The sequence below is a fragment of the Panthera uncia genome, chromosome A2 (assembly GCF_023721935.1).
Source record: "Panthera uncia isolate 11264 chromosome A2, Puncia_PCG_1.0, whole genome shotgun sequence".
NCBI classification, from domain to species: Eukaryota; Metazoa; Chordata; class Mammalia; order Carnivora; family Felidae; genus Panthera; species Panthera uncia.
In genome coordinates this window covers 20,311,888-20,330,567 of record NC_064816.1, presented here as the reverse complement: position 1 = coordinate 20,330,567, position 18,680 = coordinate 20,311,888, and the positions used below count along the sequence as shown (strand labels likewise).

Genomic DNA, 18,680 nt, shown 5'->3' with positions numbered 1-18,680 from the left:
GTCCCCAGCCAAGGTCCACAGGATATTCACAGTTTACTTATCTGAGGCAACTGCAGTTTTTGGCTTGTAGATCCCAATTTCCCAGAACCTGCCCCCACAGGGGCGGGACAGCAAGCATGTTATTAATTCATTCCCCACTTCTTCTCGAGTTCAGAAGCAACCTGCCAGGCACGGGAGCCAAAATGAAGACTTCAGCCCCTGGCCGCACCTGTAGCATCGCGATGGTCCTGCTCTCGCTGCTGGCTGTCCTTCACACCTCCACCCCCCAAAAGGTAGTGGGTGTCCGTGGGGGCCTGAGTGTGAATGGTGTGAGCTGATTAGCAATGGTGAGAGCCTCTGCACGTGCAAGCATTATGTGGACAAGGGAGCGTGGATCAGTGTGTGTGCAAAGAGTTGGTGCTGACCATCCACCAGGCACTAGCCCGGGCTGTATGGTTCCTCTCTTACTTAACAGTAGGAAGATCTAGTCCCATTTTACGGGGAGAAAATGCAGCCCAATAAGTTGCTGCTAGAGGCCGGCAGTGGGGGGCGTGGGGAAAGGGGTAGGAATGGGCTTCACGAGGGGCACCTGGGTGGCTCAGTTGGTTGGGCAGTTGAATATCCAGCTTCGGCTTAGGTCACGATCTCACAGTTCATGGGTTTGACCCCCGCATCGGGCTCTGCACTTTTGGTGTGGAGCTTGCTTGGGATTTTTGCTCTCTCCTCTCTCTCTGACCCTCCCCCACTTGCACTTTTTCTCTCTTTCAAAATAAGTAAATAAACTTTTTAAAAAATGGGTTTCATGAGCCCAAGTCTACCTCTCCCTGGCTGAGTGGCCATGAAGGAGTTATTTATTTAAAGTTTGTTTATTTATTTTGAAAGAGAGAGAGAGGCATGCAAGCAGGGTAGGGGCAGAGAGATAGAGGGACAGAGGATCCGAAGCAGGCTCTACGCCAACAGCAGAGAGCCCAATGCGGGGCTCGAACTCACAAACTGCAAGATGATGACCTGAGCCGAAATCAAGAGTCAGAAGCTTACCCAATTGAGCCACCCAGGTGCCCCAGGAATTATGTACTCTGTGTCTGTTTCCTCATCTATAAAACACTAAAAAGAAAAGCTATTCAAACCTGTAACATTTATAAAGAACTTAGTACAGTGCCTGCCACCCAGCAGACACTCCCGTGTATACATAAGCTGCCGGGCCAGTCACCTGTCTCTGTGCTAAGCTGCGTGCACAGCGGAACATACCGTGTGCAGGCAGCTGGTGTGCACATGTCCTTCCCTGGGGACCACAGATCTGGAGGAGAGCATATGTCTGGGGAGGGTCCACAGCTGCAGGGTCAAGGGGGCAAAGAGGAAGGCTCCCAGCAATTAGAGACTGGGTCCTCATCACCTCCAAGTTCTAGCTCCTGTGAGCACCTGGTGGGAGACAGGCAAGAGCTGTTTTTCCCAGTTTCCATGAGGCTGAGGTCACCAGAAATCACAGGACTTGTTCATTACTCTTTCAGTGGACAGAGCTAAGATCAAATGTGAAGCTTCCTGACCCATCTAGGGCCCCCTGCCTGAGGAGTAAGTGAGAGTTGCTTCCCAGACACACTGGGCCACAAGCTCCACCATCGTGGCCCTGAAGGGTGGGGAACGAAGCACATAGCTGCCTCTTATGTGAGACTGGTGTTCACATGTGGAATGTATCATGGGGTTTGGCTGGAGGCCTGGTCAGTGGCTCAGTCGGGGATGGGGGCCAGGGCTTGGTCCGGGACTCTTTAAAGAGTGCTGCCTCAAGCTGGACTGGCATTGAGACAATCCCATTCCTCCTCCTTCATTGGTCCAGAATGACATTGACATCTACAGCCTCACCGTGGACTCCAGGGTCTCATCCAGATTTGCCCACACAGTCGTCACCAGCAGGGTGGTCAACAAGGCCAATGTTGTACAGGAGGCCACCTTCCAGGTGGAGCTGCCCAAGAGAGCCTTCATCACCAACTTCTCCATGTAGGTACCTTCCTGCCCTCCTCGTCTCCCTCCCCAACCCAACACCATGATACCAGCTTCCCCGATGGCACCCAGTCAAGAAGAGTGACTCTCTTCCTGATGTGAGGTGTGCCTTAGGTGTGTGTGCTCAGTCTGTAGGCAATACAGGGAACCAGGGACTTTACCCACGAACTTCAGTACATTCTCAGAAGTGTTCCATACCTCCGTCCTCCACACTTCCCTCCCTCCACCCCTCCCTCCTTCCATCCACCCCACCGTCCATCCCTCTGTGCGCCATCCCCAAATACTGCCCAGTTGACAGGTGGAAAACCACAGCATCTTGGTTTCTTTGCTTCTGAGGAGTACAGAGTTGGGGCATCCTGAGGCCCAGGCCCAGGCAGGAGGGAGTCACCCAAAGGCAGAGTCCAGCTCAGAATACAGAAGACTTCCTAACTCCGGGACTGCCCCACAATGGAGCAATGCCTTGAGGAGGGGGATCTCTTTGTCATAGGAAGTTCCAAGCCAGGCTAGTCCCCTCCCTCCCACCTGGGATACTGCAGAGGGCGTTTCTGCTCTGGACCAGAGGCCAAGAATTGGGAGACCCCCTGGGATTTCTGTGGACTCTGTGGCTGAGTGCTGATCCTCACCTTGTCCTCCTCACCCTTCCCGAATGTTTTGCAATGTTTGTCCAATACATGAGAACCCTCTCTATCTGTCCTTGTCCCCACCAGAGAGGCAGTGATTGAGGGCAGGCCAGAAAGAGGCTGATCCCAGCAACTCAGGGAGGGCGCTGGGTGGGACAGAGAGCGGGCTCAGCCGGGGTCCCCAAACTACCCTGAGACCTCTGAAAAACTATAGTGGGGGCTGGGTCCCTGTGCTCGGCTCCTTCTTCTCTCTTGGCCACTGCTTCTCCTAACCCTGGAGCGGGGACCTGTGCTATGTGAGCACTGTGTGCAGTGTGCGCTCTGCAGGAGGCCCCCAGCCAGCTTGGGGAGGAGGGCACCCTGCCCCCTGCTTCCCTATGCCCTGCAGCAACACAATCTGGGCCCAGGGAACGGCGCCAGCCCGGGGCTCTCAGCGCATGTGATGGGCCCGGAGCCTGGCAGCCTGCTGGCCTTGGCACCCCAGCTGGGCATCCAGGAGGAGGAGCCCTGCGGCCCACTCTGCAGCCCCATCCCTAGCCCAGGGTTAAATTATGACCAGGAATGTCAGGAAGGTGGGGAGGAGGAACACTGGGTCCTAATGCCCTGGCTACCCCCGCCGACCCCTGCACACCCTTTCATGCCACCCCCAGGTGGAGCAGGGCTGTGTTTGCCCGACACATCCCTGCTCGCCTCCCAAGGAGGATCTGGAGTAGTCATTTTCATTCCAGAGGAGAAGCCCTGGTAGCTCTTTCTAGTCCCCAAAAATAGGATTGTGGGACCCACACCCCTGGGAGTCCAGTCCACCCGTTGTCCAACACCTGCTTCCCCAGAGGCCAACCTCCCTGAAGAGCCCCCTGCCCTGTGCTGGCAGGGGGAGGGGCCAGAGGCTTTCAGTGCTGCGTTTCCCACTGACCTGGGAGCCCGGCATCTCTCCCCTTCCCAGTCTTCCCCGCACAGGTGCATGCAGGGCTGGACACAGGGGCACCCCAGAAAGCTCACTGGTGACTGACCAGTTCTTCTGGGAGCAGGCTGTGAGATGAGAGGGAAAGCTGGGATGTGGGGCCAGACTGCAAGGGTGAAGAGAGGCTGGGACTTAGCTCAGTTCTGCCTCCTCTGCAGCCTCCTTCCCCTGTGTGTTCGGTAAACACATGTTTGCCAACACTGTGCACGCCTCAGGGTAGATGGAGGCGTGGCATAGCATGCAGAGCTCTCCTCCCCACCTGGGGTCCTGCAGAGACTTGTATACAGTAAGTACATAATAAACAGGGATGGCCTCAGGCAGAGACAGGAGTTACTCTGTTAAGAGGCACACCGAGTCAAGGGAGGCTCCCTGGAGGAGGTGGGATTGGAGTGGGCTGCCCCTATCAGGCCCTCCACAAATCTTCCCCTCCTGCCGCAGGATCATCGACGGTGTGACTTACCCCGGGAACATCAAGGAGAAGGCTGCAGCCCAGGAGCAGTACAGCACAGCCGTGGCCAGAGGGGAGAGTGCTGGCCTCATCAAGTGAGCCAAAGATGGTGGTGGGAAGGGACCCCAGGGGGGTGGGGGCAGAGGCTGCCCTGCCTCCAGCCCTTCAGACCCTCTCCAGCCTCCAGTGGCCATACCCCCGCCCGGCCTGGAGGGACAAACCTGACGTCCCTCTCCCCCAGGGCCACCGGAAGAAAGATGGAGCAGTTCCAGGTGTCAGTCAATGTGGCTCCCTCTGCCAAGGTCACCTTCGAGCTAGTGTATGAGGAGCTGCTCAAACGGCATCTGGAAGTGTATGAGCTGCTGCTGAAAATCCAGCCCCAGCAACTGGTCAAGCATCTCCAGGTACTGGCACCGCCTTTTCCAGGGAGGTCTCCAGGAACACACCTGCTCTGCTGAGGGCAGCCCCTCCTTCCCCCTCTGCCTCCCCGGAGGCCCAGCCCCAGCTCCCTGCCAACCCAGTGACCCGCTTCTTGTCTCCAGATGGACATTCACATCTTTGAGCCTCAGGGCATCAGCTTTCTGGAGACAGAGAGCACCTTCATGACCAACGAACTGGCAGATGCCCTCACCATCTCACGGAACAAGACCAAGGTGGGCCTGCCATTGTCAGCAGGCAAGGGTACCAAGGGGCCTGTTGTCTGGCCAGCCTTATGAGTCTGTCCGGAGAGCGGGACAACTGGGCAGAATCTCTGTGCTGGAGGGACTTCTGAGGTCTGTGTCCATGCTGCCACTTGGCAGAGGTGGAGGACAAGGCCCAGAGAAGGGTGGTAGGTGCTGGTGTGGAGACCACCTTCGCCTTGGTGGGGAGAAGGCTGTGGGGAGGAACTTAAGTGAGGGCCCCATGGATGGAAAGGGGCCCGCCAGCTGGATCATGCATATCCTGAGCCGGGCCCCTGCTGGTGCAGCTCTAAGAGCAGAGGTTCACTCCCCCACTCCCCTATGGGGAGTCATTCTCTCCAACAGCTCAGCCTCAGGGAACATTCCCTGGACTGTGGCCCAAGACCATATCCTGGAATTCTTGCTTCAGATGGGGTGGGTGTGGCCATGGGGCTCTTCTCAACCCCAGCCTGTCCTTTCCCAGGCTCACATCCGATTCAAGCCCACACTCTCCCAGCAAAAGTCACCAGGGCAGGAGGACACAGTCCTGAATGGCAACTTCATCATCCGCTACGATGTGAACCGGACCCTCTCGGGGGGCTCTATTCAGGTGTGTGGGCTCCAGGCGAGAATAGGGGCAACCAGAAAATCCATCCATACTCAAGGGCTTGAGCTTACATGTTCTAGAAGGAAAGGCAAAGTAACTGCCCCTACTCATCAGTGTGAACCAGTGGCAGCACAGACCAAAAACAAGCAATTTTGTTATGTTGTCCCTGAAACAATTTTCTTTTGGAGGCACAGAAGTTTCATCTCTGCTAAAGAGATGCCTTGCAGGATTTTCCTTATTGCCTTGGCTGACAGGAGGCTCACAGTTCAGTTTGATGTCCAATGGCAGTAGCTTCTTTCATGCAAGTTTCTGGCTTCATTGTGCTTTCCCTTTACTCTTTTGATGGACCTTGTTTTTTAAAACTTTTTTTAACTTTTTTTTTTTTGAGAGAGACAGAGTGTGGGTGGGGGAGGGGCAGAGAGAGAGGGAGATACACAATCCAAAGAAGGCTCCAGGCTCTGAGTTGTCAGCACAGAGCCCGATGATGTGGGGCTCAAACTCACACACCGTGAGTCACGACCTGAACTGAAGTCAGAAGCTCAACCCACTGAGCCACCCAGGTGCCCCACTATGGACCTTGTTTTTCAAGTCCTTACTCTTTTAACGGATCTCAGGTTTATTATGTCTAAACCTTTTAGGATAAATTGCCTCAAATACTAAAACAAATAGGAGGTAAAGTGGGGGTAGAGTTCTAGTAGGCCACACGTGAGCAGGGAAGGCAAGAGAGGGGCTGGACTGAGCCCTAGAAGATGGTGAGGATTTGAGGAATTTAGCAGTGGGACAGAGACAGATGGGGCTGCGTGAAGAGAGGAACCCAAGTATTAAGCTGAGAAGGCTGGTTGGGGGCAGGGCAGGGCTGCAGCTCTTATTACCTGGGTTTGTTTCACTCTGATCACAGATTGAAAATGGCTACTTTGTACACTACTTTGCCCCCGAGGGCCTACCCACAATACCCAAGAATGTGATCTTTGTCATTGACAAGAGCGGCTCCATGTTGGGCAGGAAGATCCAACAGGTGGGTCCCACAGGTTAAGACCACAACTCTGGAAACTCACACATGCCTCACACCATCACCTCTGGCCCAGTAGGCAGATTCTCCCTCCTCCATCTTCCTGAGTATGGGGTACCCAGGGGTTGAGATTGGTCAGAATATCGGCAGGTCCTGGCTCTAGAGCAGTCACCATGCAAGTCCGGGGATGCCAGCCCAAGTACACAGGATGCCAGCCCCAGGGAGGCTCCACTGAGACACCCACCTTGTCTCCGATCCTCCTGCTCAGACCCGGGAAGCCTTAATCAAGATCCTGGATGACCTCAGCCCCAGAGACCAGTTCAACCTTATCAGCTTCAGCGGGGATGCAACCCAGTGGAAGCCATTGCTGGTGCCAGCCTCAGCCGAGGACGTGAACCAGGCCAGGAGATATGTGGCTGGCATCCAGGCCCAAGGCGGTGAGTGCCTCTGTAGCCTTGCTATGGTGTGGGGGCTTCTGGGGCACCAAGCCCAGCCTGAGGCGCTGGGCTGGAAGCCATCCTGAGTGTGTGCCCCCCAGGGACCAACATCAACGACGCAATGCTGATGGCCGTGCAGCTGCTGAGTAACGCCAACCGGCAGGAGCTGCTGCCCGCGGGCAGTGTCTCCCTCATCATCCTGCTCACCGATGGTGACCCCACTGTGGGTGAGGGCACCACCAGCAACTCCAAGGCACACGGCCCAGAGGGATCTGCTGAGGCCTTCCCCTGGCTTGCTGTGGAACCCGAGGCAGGGAGGGGGGGGGTCTCTAGAGTCCAGAAGTATCCATTGAACAAATCTCTGTTTTCTCATGCTCCCCACCCCCTTCCCAAACTGCTGGGCCCAGGAGAGACCAACCCTGCGAGGATCCAGAAGAACGTGCAGGAAGCCATAGCTGGCCAGTACAGCCTCTTCTGCCTGGGCTTTGGCTTCGATGTCAGCTATGCCTTCCTAGAGAAGCTGGCACTGGACAATGGCGGCCTGGCTCGGCGCATCTATGAGGACTCGGACTCTGCCCTGCAGCTCCAGGTGCCAGAGTGTCCCCAGTGGCCCCTGAGTGAGGGATGGCACAGAGAGGCAGGCAGACCCCAGCCCCGCACTCGTGACACCCGCCACCTTGCAGGATTTTTACCAGGAAGTGGCCAACCCACTGCTGACAGCAGTGACCTTTGAGTACCCAAGCAATGCTGTGGAGGAGGTTTCGCAGGACAACTTCCGGCTGCTCTTCAAAGGCTCCGAGATCGTGGTTGCTGGGAAGCTCCAGGACCAGAGCCCTGATGTGCTCTCAGCCAAAGTCAGAGGGCATCTGGTGAGTGTGGCCGGCCATTCTGCAGGGGAAAGGCCGCTGGAGCAGGGAGTCAGAAGGGCTTCATTCACACCCCAGCCCCACAGGGCTCCAGCAGTTGAGAGAGCAAGTCACGAAGTGCTGTCTCCCACTTAGAGATGACACTCAGCAGTCCGTCTGTGCTCCTGCTGTTCCTGAGAGAACCAGAGGCCTGGCATTCCCTCCTGTCCTCACACTGCCCTCTGAGGTTGCAATGGGGCAGAGAGGGCTGCTCCCATTTCACAGATGAGCAGGCTGAGATCCAGGCAGGGCAGGCAACTTGCCTGGGGCCCCTCTGCAGCCAGGTCAAGAGCCTGGCTCCCCACATGGTGCCGTCTCTGCCCAGTCTTCCCCTGCCTCTGTGCCACAGGAGGCCCTGTCATTCCACAGAGAGAAACAGCACCTGCTCTGCATGCACCAGGTCCTTCTCTAGGCCCTGGGGACGCTGTCCTCCCGACAGTGACAGTGCGTATAAATCCTCACACCAGCAAGGAGATTCGGGCTGGGATGTCCCTGACACAACAAACCCGGGAACTCAGGGGAGCAGCCCTGAGAACCCAAACCTGGTCTGGGAATCAGGGAGGGATGCCTGAAGGAGGCCCAGCTGAGACTGAAGGATGAGTAGAGGATGGTACAGGCCAGACGGTGGGGTGATGGAGGAACATTCTAGGCTTGCATGGCAAGCAGGCAGTGTGTGTGGGAAGAACAGCAGGTAGGTGAGTCAGAAGAGAATGGGGGGGTCCCGGGCCTCACCTCAGAGGAAGTGGCCGAGTAGTGGGATGGGCAGTGTGTGACCTATGGCCAGCCTGCCTGGGTTCAGACCCAGCTCTGCCACCTCCCAGAGGTGAGTCCTGGGGCAAATCACTTAACCTCACTGTGCCTCAGTTTCCTCCTGTGTAAAAATCAGAATAGGTCACCCTACCCACCTTGTAAGACTGCTGTGGGGATTACAGTCTGGCCCCAGTGTAAATATTTCATTCATGTTAGCTGCTAATATGAACCTAAAGGCCCAGGCATTCCCAAAGTGTAGGACCCAAGGTGACTCAGGGTAGTTCACAAACATGTTTGTTTTAGTAGTTGTGTATTTATTTTAATGTGTCTCCTGAAAAATAGAACTTGAACCCCAGACCTAAGATTTCACAGGTATTATTGCTTGGGACAGGGCCAAATAAATAGTATTCGACTATTTAAAGTTCATTTAAGGAAAACCATCAAGCAAATAGCTCTATGTGTGGATAGGACAAAATTCGTGCAGGTGGCCTGCATGTGACAGTGTGGGGAGGCCTGGCTCTGGGTGAGAGACAGAGGAGGTAGTTCCAGCAGGGGTAGCGGGATCTGATCCACACTGAGAAGTTCTTCGACTGCGGTGGGGAGCAATGGCAAGAAAGGTGGGGTTTCCTCTGTCCCCCCACCTCCCGCCACTTCCCAGGCTGTGGGCAGGGCAGCCCCAGACCAGAAGCCCCCTCCCTGGGGAAGGATGCAGCAGTCACTCGGAGCTCGGCATATGCCTTGCTGCCTCCATCCCACAGTGCCCAGCCCCAGCAGAGGGCATCAGCATGGGCCGGGATAGCTGGTTGCGGGTGGATGGGACCCCAAGCCCTATCAGGGCCATGACACCGGAGTCCTCTTTTCAACTCTGCCACAGACTGCTGGGGAAAGCTCTTCCCTCTTTGTCCCCAGAGTCTTTATCTTTGGGGTGAGTGTGGAATGCATCTGGGGACCCTTTCTGTCCACACACCACACTTGGACTTCCTTCCTACTGCTGTTTCTACACTGTCCTGGGCTTCACATCCCATTCTCATTTCCCTTTCTCTGGAAGGATCCGTCTTACCTGAGCTCCCAGCTCTGTGTCTGCCATGTTGCACTTGGACGGTTTACTACCTTTTATCTCCACCTCCTTCTCATCTTGGGAGGCTCTGTGACCAAGACTCTCATTCCCCAAACTCCCTCCCCACGCCCCACTCTACTCAAAGGTGGTGCAGTCCTTGCAGCCGATGCATGGGGGCTGCCCCAGCTCCAAGCAGGTTTCATGTGGGAGCACTTGGAAGACCTAGGCCCTCACAGCTCCTGCCCCGGCTGGGCCCCTCTTTCTAGCACATGCAGAACATCACCTTCCAAACGGAAATTAGAGTGGCGGAGAAGGAGGAAGAGTTCCAGAGCCCCAAGTACATCTTCCACAGCTTCATGGAGAGACTCTGGGCATACCTGACCATCCAGCAACTGCTAGAGAAAATGTGGGTAGCCCACACCTTTGAGGGCCCACCAGGACAGCTACACATAGCCTGAGCACCTTCACAAGCTTCCCATGGCGGCGGGGGCGGTGGGGGGAGCAGCGGGCACAGGGTGTCTCCCAAGTCCAGAGAGAGGGGGTTGTGGCACCACGTGTGAGCTCCAGACTCTCCCAGTGGAACCTTCCCAGAAGGGTCTGGAAGGGAGGAAGAATCTGACAAGGCATCCAGGGACCTGCTGAACCTGTGATGTCCTCAACCTGCAGGATTTTGGCATCTGATGCTGAGAAGCAGGCCCTTGAGACCCGAGCTCTGAACTTGTCGCTCCAGTACAGCTTTGTCACACCCCTCACGTCCATGGTGGTCACCAAACCCGAAGGCGAAGAACGATCTGAAGTTGCAGAGAAGCCCGTGGAAACCGGTGGGTGTGAGAGCAGGACCCCAGCCTCCTTGGCAGCACAGTTTTGACCCAGCACCCTCCGCAGCCTTTCCTCTGCATCCCAACCAAGACCCTGACCCTGCCACCCCTAATCTCCCAGGAGCCCTGGGAGACTCCTCCCATTTCATTGATGTGAAAGCTGAGGCCAGGTCTCCTGACCCCAGAGTTCACTGCACCTGTTTAGTGCTGGGGTTGGAAAGCAAGGTTAAATACAAGCATGTCAAATTTATTGAAATCACTCTAACAGTGTATTTCTTTCTTTCTCTTTTTGTTTTATCCAGAAAACAAACGCAAGCACTTCCACTTAGGTAAGAGCCTCAAAGGCTGGGCTGGGGGACAGTTGGCTGACACAGGACCTAAGGCACCAGCCCCACAAGGTTGCTGGCCAGGGCCTCTCCAGCCCAACCCCACTGCCAGCAGGGGATGTCATCTGCCTAAGCAAATGGGTGCATTTAGTCACTTCGTTCATTCAGATACTGGCTGCCATTTGGGGCCTGCCCTGGGCACTAGGGATACAATCCCTGTTCAACTGCAGGCCCCAGAAAGGTACATCTAACAAGCAAACCCAGGTCCCTCTGATTTCCAGGTCTTCCTCTCTCCAGATTTCATACCATGGGAGACAGAAGGTCCAGATTAACAGGTGGCAAAGGAGGAGAGGGGAGAGGGGTGGGAGATTGACAGAATCGTGACCCTGGCCACAGACTGGGCTCTGCCCTGGTTGTTGGGGGAGTGACTTTCCTGGTTCACCTGGCTGGCTGGCGGGGCTGGGACTCACGTCCAGTTATGTCTGATTAGGGAGCAGCTATGCAGACTCCTTCCTTACCGAAAGAAGCGGCTATAGAGGACCAAGTAATTTGAATTGGGGACTGGGGGTGGGGGCTGACATCCCAGTGGCAGGGGCGGAGGGGTTCAAGAAGGGTCCTTTGTTCCCACTTTGAATTTCTTCTGGCCATGGGAGAAGAGGCTCCCAGAGTGATGAGTGCAGGGAAGGGAGCCATCCGCCCTCTCCACATCCCTCTCCCGGGGTGGGTCCCAGAGCCCAGGCTGGGGGGGGACCATGACACCACTTTAGAGAAGACTGTGTGTGTGTCAACTTTTCCAAAGCTGGACCTTCTGGGAAAGCACCTGGTAACCCAGGGAGAATCGGACCACAAGGACCTGTTCATTCTCCATCTCATCGTCTAACCTACCATGGGGTTAGGGACTTGCTGCTACCAGACATGTTGTTAGGTAAGCCACTTTCTGACCCTCTGAGAGTCTAGTTTCCTTAAGGTGATCATTAAACCTGCCTGTAGAGTTGGAGAGGTAAAGCACCAGCACAGAGCCTGACACGGGGCTCAAACCCACGAACTGTGAGACCATGGCCTAAGCCAAAGTCAGACACTTAACTGACTGAGCCACCCAGGTGCCCTGAAGTAATGTGTCCTTTATTTTCACTGGATCAGATTCATTACACTCTGGAGGCTGGCTCAGGATGGAACCTTCTAGAAAGGGAAGGCTTCCTCCATTTCCAAAGCTAACAGTGGTCCCTTGAGCTATTTCCAATCCCAAATCTGGATTCAGAAATGGCAGAGTCAGGCTAGACCCCATGTCCTCTGCATTTTCCCTAATAGTGTGCTCTCCTGTTTGAAAATCTCATTACAAAGGCTCTTCCAAGTTGGATGTATGTTTGGCAGGGGTTGTGGGGCCGGGGGGTGGCGGGTGGCAACGATGGCTGGAGGATGTGAAGATTACTCTCAATCCTGACTACCTTCTTCCTTTCTGTTTCTGGCTGCCCCTGCACTAATGCCTGCTTTGGCACCATCAGCCCCCTCCACTCCTGATGAAGTGGATTTAAGAATCAAGGCCAGAGTTTCTGCAATACCTTCTGACACTATGACACAGAGACACCAGGAGAGGAAACACTCGGGGAGCTCTGAGGACACATCACGTGGGTTTCCCAGTGTTGAAGTTGAGAGGGAGCCCTGGCCACGGGCATCTGCTTCTCCATCTCTCACCTCTTCCCCCACTCCCCAGGAAGGGGTTGTCTAAATCCAGACTTTTTCTTCTTTCAGAACCAGCCAAGACAGACTCACCCCCAGGTAGGTTGCCAGCCTCCCTCAGGCCCCCTCCCTGCCCTTACCTCCCAGCCCGCTCTACCTGCTCTAGGAACTACACCTGCTGTCCCAGCCCCCATCCAGGCACCTCCTGTCATCCTGACACTGCCCGGACAGAGTGTGAATCATCTCTGTGTGGACATCAAGCACTCTCAGGGGCCAATGAACCTGCTCTCAGACCCTGACCAAGGTGAGAGGTGCATACCCAATCATCCACCCAGAGAGACCCAGACACCACTCACTCCCAACTTAACCACCCCAGAGACAATGATGGGACACCAGCCCATGGAGACACACCTTACCCCATGTGGGCCTGTCCCAAGATCACGGTGTGGCCTGCCTCTGAGCGCTGACACTTGCACTTACACGGCCACCCCACAGACTTTCCCCTGAACACCACATATGCAGGTCCGGGTGGCCTGGGCACTCCAGGGAGACCAGATGTGGACTTGCCCCAGGCACTGCCATACTTCAGGGGTGGCGAGACAGACTTGGGCACACATAAGCTCAGAGGCCTGTAGTCAATGCCCAGAGTGACATGGAAGTGAGCCCAGAGGAGGAGACAAGAGCTGTCCGAGGGTCAGGGGAGGCTGCACGGGGTCATACAGGAATGATTGGGCCTTGGCAGACGAGTGGGGGCCCACTGGGCAGAGGAAGGGGAAAGCAGCAGCGGAGCCCTGGAAGGTACTGATAGGACTCTGGAGGGTGTGGAGCAGGTGAATGGGAGGAAGGGGTAGGTGTGCTGACCAGGCCTGCACTCCCAACCCCAGAAGGGTCCTACTGGTTGAACCGAGTGTCAGGTCAGATGTGAGGATACACAGCACTCGGGGATGCTCACACACACCTGCAGAGCCACCCAGAGCCAATGAGTCTCTGCGGCTCCCCCATTCCTCCCACATCCACCCAGTCTACCGCTCATCTCACCAGGCCGTGGTCTGCTTGCTCCCAGAGGCTGGGCATCACTCGTTTTCCATCTCGCTCTTGGCCACAGCACCTCATTAGGCCAGCCACACTATGGGGGCTTTATGAATATTCCCTGATTTCAGACAGGATCTGCCCTCTCAAAGGGCTCGTCTGAAGGTGGCCATCGCTGAGGATTCGGGGGCCCTTCCAAAGCCACATGAAATCAGGGGATGAGGGAGAGGTTGTGGGAGGAAGTGTTGGGAAAAGGGGACTGAGAAGGTGAGCCGGTGAGAAGGGGTTTGGGTGGACCTGTCATCCAGGCCAGCGCCCAGCTGGGGCCATGGCCTTGACCTCTGTGCTCCCGGCCCTCTTAGGGGTTGAGGTGACTGGCCAGTATGAGACAGAAAAGGCCCAGTTCTCGTGGATCGAGGTGACCTTCAAGAACCCCCAGCTGCAGGTCCGCGCCTCCCCTGAGCACGTGGTAGTGACTCGAAATCGAAGAAACTCTGCCTATAAGTGGAAAGAGACGCTGTTCTCGGTGACACCTGGGTATGCCCCCCGCTGGGTACTTCTCTGGCCACAATAGTTGGCTGGTGACTGCTGCTAGGTGATCTGGGCCCATGCGCCTGGGGATGGGGTGGCGGAGCATGCGTCTCCTGCGGTGGGCTGCCCCCGCAGAGAGCCCTGCACCATACCCTCCCGTTCTGGAGGTCACAGAGGGGTTGTGCTGGGACCCAGCTGCCCTCACACCTCACCCGGGTCACTACCCGACGTGGGGCACAGTGTGGTTTGGAGCTAGCTCTACTGCCAGTCCTGTGTGACCCTGGGCAGGCTGCCTAGCTGCTCTGTTTCCTCACTCGTAACTAGAGACAATCACCCAGCCCTGAGTCAGAGGGCTGAGGAGAAGGTCCAATGAGGGGATGGGATCCAGGAGTACTGTGCCCATTGGACAGTATGGTGCCCACTGGGTACAGGGGAGGGCCGTGCTGTCTGTGTGGTGAGGTAATGACGACAATAATGAGAAGCTGGAGAGCACTGTTCCCTGGGGGAGGTTACGAATGTCATCCTTAGCATAGAGGTGGACGGCCACCTCTTCTGGGTGAGGCTGCCCCACCACAGAGCTTTCCAGAGGCAGCTTGCCAGCTCTGGAGGCTACCAGGGGCCTGGGAGTGGGGCCAAGGACCCTGGCCCTCTTTGAGCAGTGCGCAACACCCCAGCCTATACTGAGCACGGAGAGTCTTGTCCTCTGCCCTCTCACTGCGCCACACTGTAGAGACCGGTTTCCACTTGACAAATGAGTGGGTGCCTAGAAAATCTGAGGGGCTTACCCGAAAACCATCCAATTTCATAAGAGATCTTAAAGTCTCCTATTATCTGATAAATGCACAAAGAATGACAAGAGTTTCTGTGCCCTGGACGTGCACACTAGAAGGTAGAATGAAGAATTCCTAACACCTGCAGTGAGAGAAAATCCAAATACTTTCATGAGCTGCAGAAGATACACCTAAGGGAAAACAGACCACATCTTGTACATTGAATCAAGGACAGTGTAAATTTAGGGCAGTTCCATTTCAAATAACCTCAGAGTAACAGCAGGGTCTTATTCAACATGCTTTAAGGAGCCTGACATTCAAAGCTTATCTTAAGTAGAAAAGGACAGGATAGGATGAAAAGGGACTTGCTCTTCTAGACATAAGTAACACTAATCATCAGAAGGAAGTGGCACTAGCCATAAAAACGAAGGGGATAGAATGAATGTATCAGGCAATTGCCTAAATCATATAAAACTAATTTATGAGAAACTAATCTAAGAAAACCAGGGAGGGAAAGGAATCTGGTTTATCTTATAAATAATACACCAGATACCGCTAAGACGGTCCCAGTTTACCAGTGAGGAAAGCGAAGCCCAGAACATTTAAGGGACGTCCCGCCCAAGGCCACTCCCACCTCGATTGCTCAGGATGCGGCGTTTCCCCACAGCCTCAACATGACCATGGACAAGGCGGGGCTCCTGCTGCTCAGCAGCCCAGACAAAGTGACCATCGGCCTGCTCCCCTGGGACGGTCCTGGGGAGGGACTCCGGCTCCTTCTGCGGGACACCGACCGCTTCTCTAGCCACGTTGGCGGGACCCTTGGTATGTTGCCCACGGCTCAGGGCACCCTCAGAAGCCACCTCTGCCTGCGAACTGGCAGTGCCCTTCACCTCTATGTGTCTCCCAACCTCCATCTTTTTTCCTTGCTGACCCGCCCTTTGTATTTCAGGCCAGTTCTACCAGGGAGTGCTCTGGGGGCCCCCAGCAGCGGCAGATGACAGCAGGCGAACACTGAGCGTTCAGGGCCGTGACTACTCTGCCACCAGGTGACTGCGCAAGCAGGCCACTGAGCCTGGCTGGGTGTGGAGGCCTAGAGGCTGGGAACTGGGCTTGGCGGGTGGCCCTACTCCTCTGTCCTTGCCTGGAACCTAGAGACAGTGAGGGCAAAGGTTGATACTTTAGATATCTCTGACCTAGCTCTCAGTGACCTCACAGAGGACAGTCAGCTCAAACCTGCAAAAAACACCCCAGCCCAGAGATCACTAGGGTGAGTCGGGGACAGTAGGAAATTCCTCCCAAACTCTCAGAGCCCTGGGCCCTGAAGACCACACACAGCTGGGTCCACTTGGGTGACCAGGCCTTGTCGTCCTGTGCTGGAGGAAATTCTAAGGCTCCCAGCCTCTCTACCCTCCACACTCCTAACCCCAGCCATCTCCCTCTCTTCCCACCACACCTGGGATTTGCTGACCACCTATCTTTCTGTCTGTCCACGTATCCATCCCAGATTGCTCAAGCTGGATTACCAAGAGGGTTCCCCAGGAACAGAGATTTCCTGCTGGTCCGTGGAGCTGTAGTTATGTGGGAGGGGTTGTGCCCACACCCCGGGCCACCCCACTGTGTGCAGAGAGCTGCCACCCTGTGGCCAGAAGACCGCCCGTGGGGCCCGGACTGCGATGGGGAGGGATATTCCCACTCATTCCAAATAAAGGTGCTGTGAGCCCAGGGAATGGACATCTGTGGTTGCATCTGGCTACATCCCAGGGCCTCAGAATCCCATTAGAACCTTCCACTGTGAGCCCCTCTAAGGCCTGTGGCCAGTAAGGCCCATGAAGAACTTTTAGTCCAACCTCTTCATTTTACAAGCAGAGAAACTAAGATTTAAAGAGATTAAATCACCCATTTAAAATGTTGCTGCAGCCCCCAGCTGGGGGTCTAGGGCGGGAGAACATTCTCTGGGAGCAAAGGTTCAGTCTGCTTAATGGTCACTGAGTCTGTGAAACCCCGTTTCGACTAAAAACAAAAACAAAAACAAAAAGAAGAAAAAGAGTGAACTGGGTAGAAGTTCTTATTAGAAACACAACTGGCCCTGGGTGGGCACAAACTGGGTAGAAGTTCTTTATAGGCCAACTCTCCAACTTCTCAGCAAGCTCTTGGGCCCCTCGGTGATGGGATTTGCATGACACGGTTTGGTTTTTGCACCTGTGCTCAGGATGTCCGCTCACCACCGGGTCAAGAGGCCAGCACTGGAGATGGGGGAGGCAGAGATGAGGTCCCCGGCCCACGGAGGACGCAAGCGTCTGTCCCCAGGAGCCTTGAGTCTCATGAGGGTGCTCCAGGCCTGGGCTCCAGGCCCTGGGTCTGCTCTCCCATCCATGCTCTGGGGGTGGGCACCCCCAAGATTGCACTCAATCCCCTGCATAGGCGAAGCACACCTAAACATCCACCTACTTCTTAAAAAATGACACGTCTTTGGCTTACAAATAAAAACCATGAAGAGAACAAAAGCAAAACCATGAGAATAGAATAAAAGAAACAAGCAGGGGAGGAGTTAGATCACAGGCACCAGGGTAAGGCAAGCTAGAGCGGCACAAAGCTTTGTGCAGAGCTTCCTGGCAGCCAGGGGAAAGCAATAAATGAGCTCGTTTGCTTGCTGAGAGGAAGCAAACTAGATCACCAGGGAAAGCATTCTGTTCTCAGCTCTAGAGCTTTACAGGTTGTTTGCAGAGTGAGTCTTTCTAGAAGGGTCAGGGGAGAGGCCAGTGGGAGGGGGTTCCAGCAGCGGGTTTGCCAGATTCACAGGAACACCCCTGCTGAGCTGCTGCATCTCCATTGAGCCTGGTGGGCAGGTGGGGGTCAAGGCTGAGTCACCTTGTGAAGGTTGCTCCGAGGGGCTCAGACCAGAGCTCTGACATACCGGGATGCGAGATGAGTGCCCACCCCGACTCACCCCTCCAGGACCCCAACAGCTAGGCTGGGCTGTGGAATTGGTACAGCAGCAGAGGGGTCATGGGTGACTTTCTGGCCCAGCCGTACTTGCAGAGGTGTTCTCCGTGAACAGGTGAAAGGAGTTCGGTGCCCTTCGCTGTTTTGTTCACCGAGTGCTTTCCAGCACTCACTTGGGCCAGGCCAGGGGCTGAGTGCTGCAGGTCCATTGGATACCATGGAGACACATTACCTCGTGTGACAGCTACCACCCAGAGAACAACCAGGTGCCACCAAGAGTCCGGGGAATGTCAGGGAAGGGTTCCTAGAAGTGGCATGGTTGGGGTTGGATTTTGAAGAATAAAGAGAAGTTAGCCCAGTGAAAAAGGAGGGCAAGGACACCAGGCCTAGAGCGAGGACACTGTGCACCAAGTCAGGGAAGGTGCAGTGCCATGGGGTGAGACGGAAGCAGATGCTGAAGTAGAGAAGCAGGACCAGGCCATCACTGGCTGAGTGCCCCCTGCCATGAAGCATAGCTTCTATCTTGAAAGCTGAGGGTAAGCAAAGACAGGTGTAGCCAGGATGATCTAGGACTGGGGAGCAAACAGGGTCCCCCTGGCTTTTACCTGCGTGGAGGGCCTCCCCGACTGTTGGAGGGAAGGGGCAAAATTTGTTTTGGGGACCTCCTCCTGACTTTCTCCCAGCTCGCTGGGCCAGGAGACTAGCTGGAGGCGAAGGACAAAGACAGGCACCTCAGGAGGGCCAGAAACCGTAATGATGATGTGTCTACACCATCTGGCAGGATCTTTCTCCCCATTTTACAGATGTGAAAACTGACTGGTTTAAAGTTACATGGTTCCTCAGTCAACCCGGGACCCAGTAGGTAGCAGGGCCTGGCCGCTTAGGTTTTCTCCTGGACTGGCCTCCCCAGTACCCTCCACCAGGCCTCCAGACCCTGCAAAACCCTGTTCTGACTCAAGCAGATGGGACCCTGGAGTGGGGGGTGGGGGAACTTCCTGGTGACCCATCACCAGATCCCACCCTCACCCACACTGGCATTTGTGGCCATTCCCAGTCTAACTCAAACCTCGTCCAGGAGGTTGTGTTCCCTTCTCTGCCATCAAGCAAAGCTGCCCACTGCTTCCAGCAATGGGTACCCTCTGCCCAGCAGGCCCGTAGC

General features: G+C 55.5%; 1 protein-coding gene across 5 annotated transcripts; it reads left to right on the top strand.

Annotated features, from left to right (window-relative positions):
• Positions 1-134: 134 nt before the first annotated feature.
• Positions 135-17,055, top strand: ITIH4 (inter-alpha-trypsin inhibitor heavy chain 4). 5 transcript variants are annotated; one of them, XM_049640686.1, is made up of 24 exons: positions 135-272; positions 1,811-1,971; positions 3,994-4,098; positions 4,245-4,407; positions 4,546-4,656; positions 5,147-5,272; positions 6,168-6,284; positions 6,547-6,715; positions 6,817-6,942; positions 7,123-7,304; positions 7,399-7,584; positions 9,694-9,833; positions 10,094-10,248; positions 10,548-10,574; positions 10,853-10,906; positions 11,062-11,115; positions 11,371-11,496; positions 12,074-12,196; positions 12,321-12,347; positions 12,436-12,552; positions 13,640-13,814; positions 15,246-15,400; positions 15,528-15,624; positions 16,788-17,055. In XM_049640686.1, exons 1-24 carry the CDS (start codon positions 183-185, stop codon positions 17,038-17,040), a joined length of 3,039 nt encoding a protein of 1,012 aa, XP_049496643.1. In that variant the 5' UTR covers positions 135-182; the 3' UTR covers positions 17,041-17,055. The 5 variants fall into 5 exon arrangements, with proteins under 5 accessions (XP_049496643.1, XP_049496645.1, XP_049496644.1 ...); XM_049640690.1 differs by lacking the exon at positions 16,788-17,055 and adding an exon at positions 16,083-16,309 and having other exon boundaries at positions 166-272; XM_049640688.1 differs by lacking the exon at positions 10,853-10,906 and having other exon boundaries at positions 136-272.
• Positions 17,056-18,680: the final 1,625 nt, after the last annotated feature.

Excerpts from the sequence above, each read along its gene's own strand:
- ITIH4 (XM_049640686.1), top strand. The coding sequence starts at position 183 with ATGAAGACTTCAGCCCCTGGCCGCACCTGTAGCATCGCGATGGTCCTG. Across the intron at positions 7,585-9,693 it reads CCAAAGTCAGAGGGCATCTG|CACATGCAGAACATCACCTT; the intron begins GTGAGTGTGGCC and ends CCCTCTTTCTAG. Across the intron at positions 13,815-15,245 it reads CTGTTCTCGGTGACACCTGG|CCTCAACATGACCATGGACA; the intron begins GTATGCCCCCCG and ends GTTTCCCCACAG.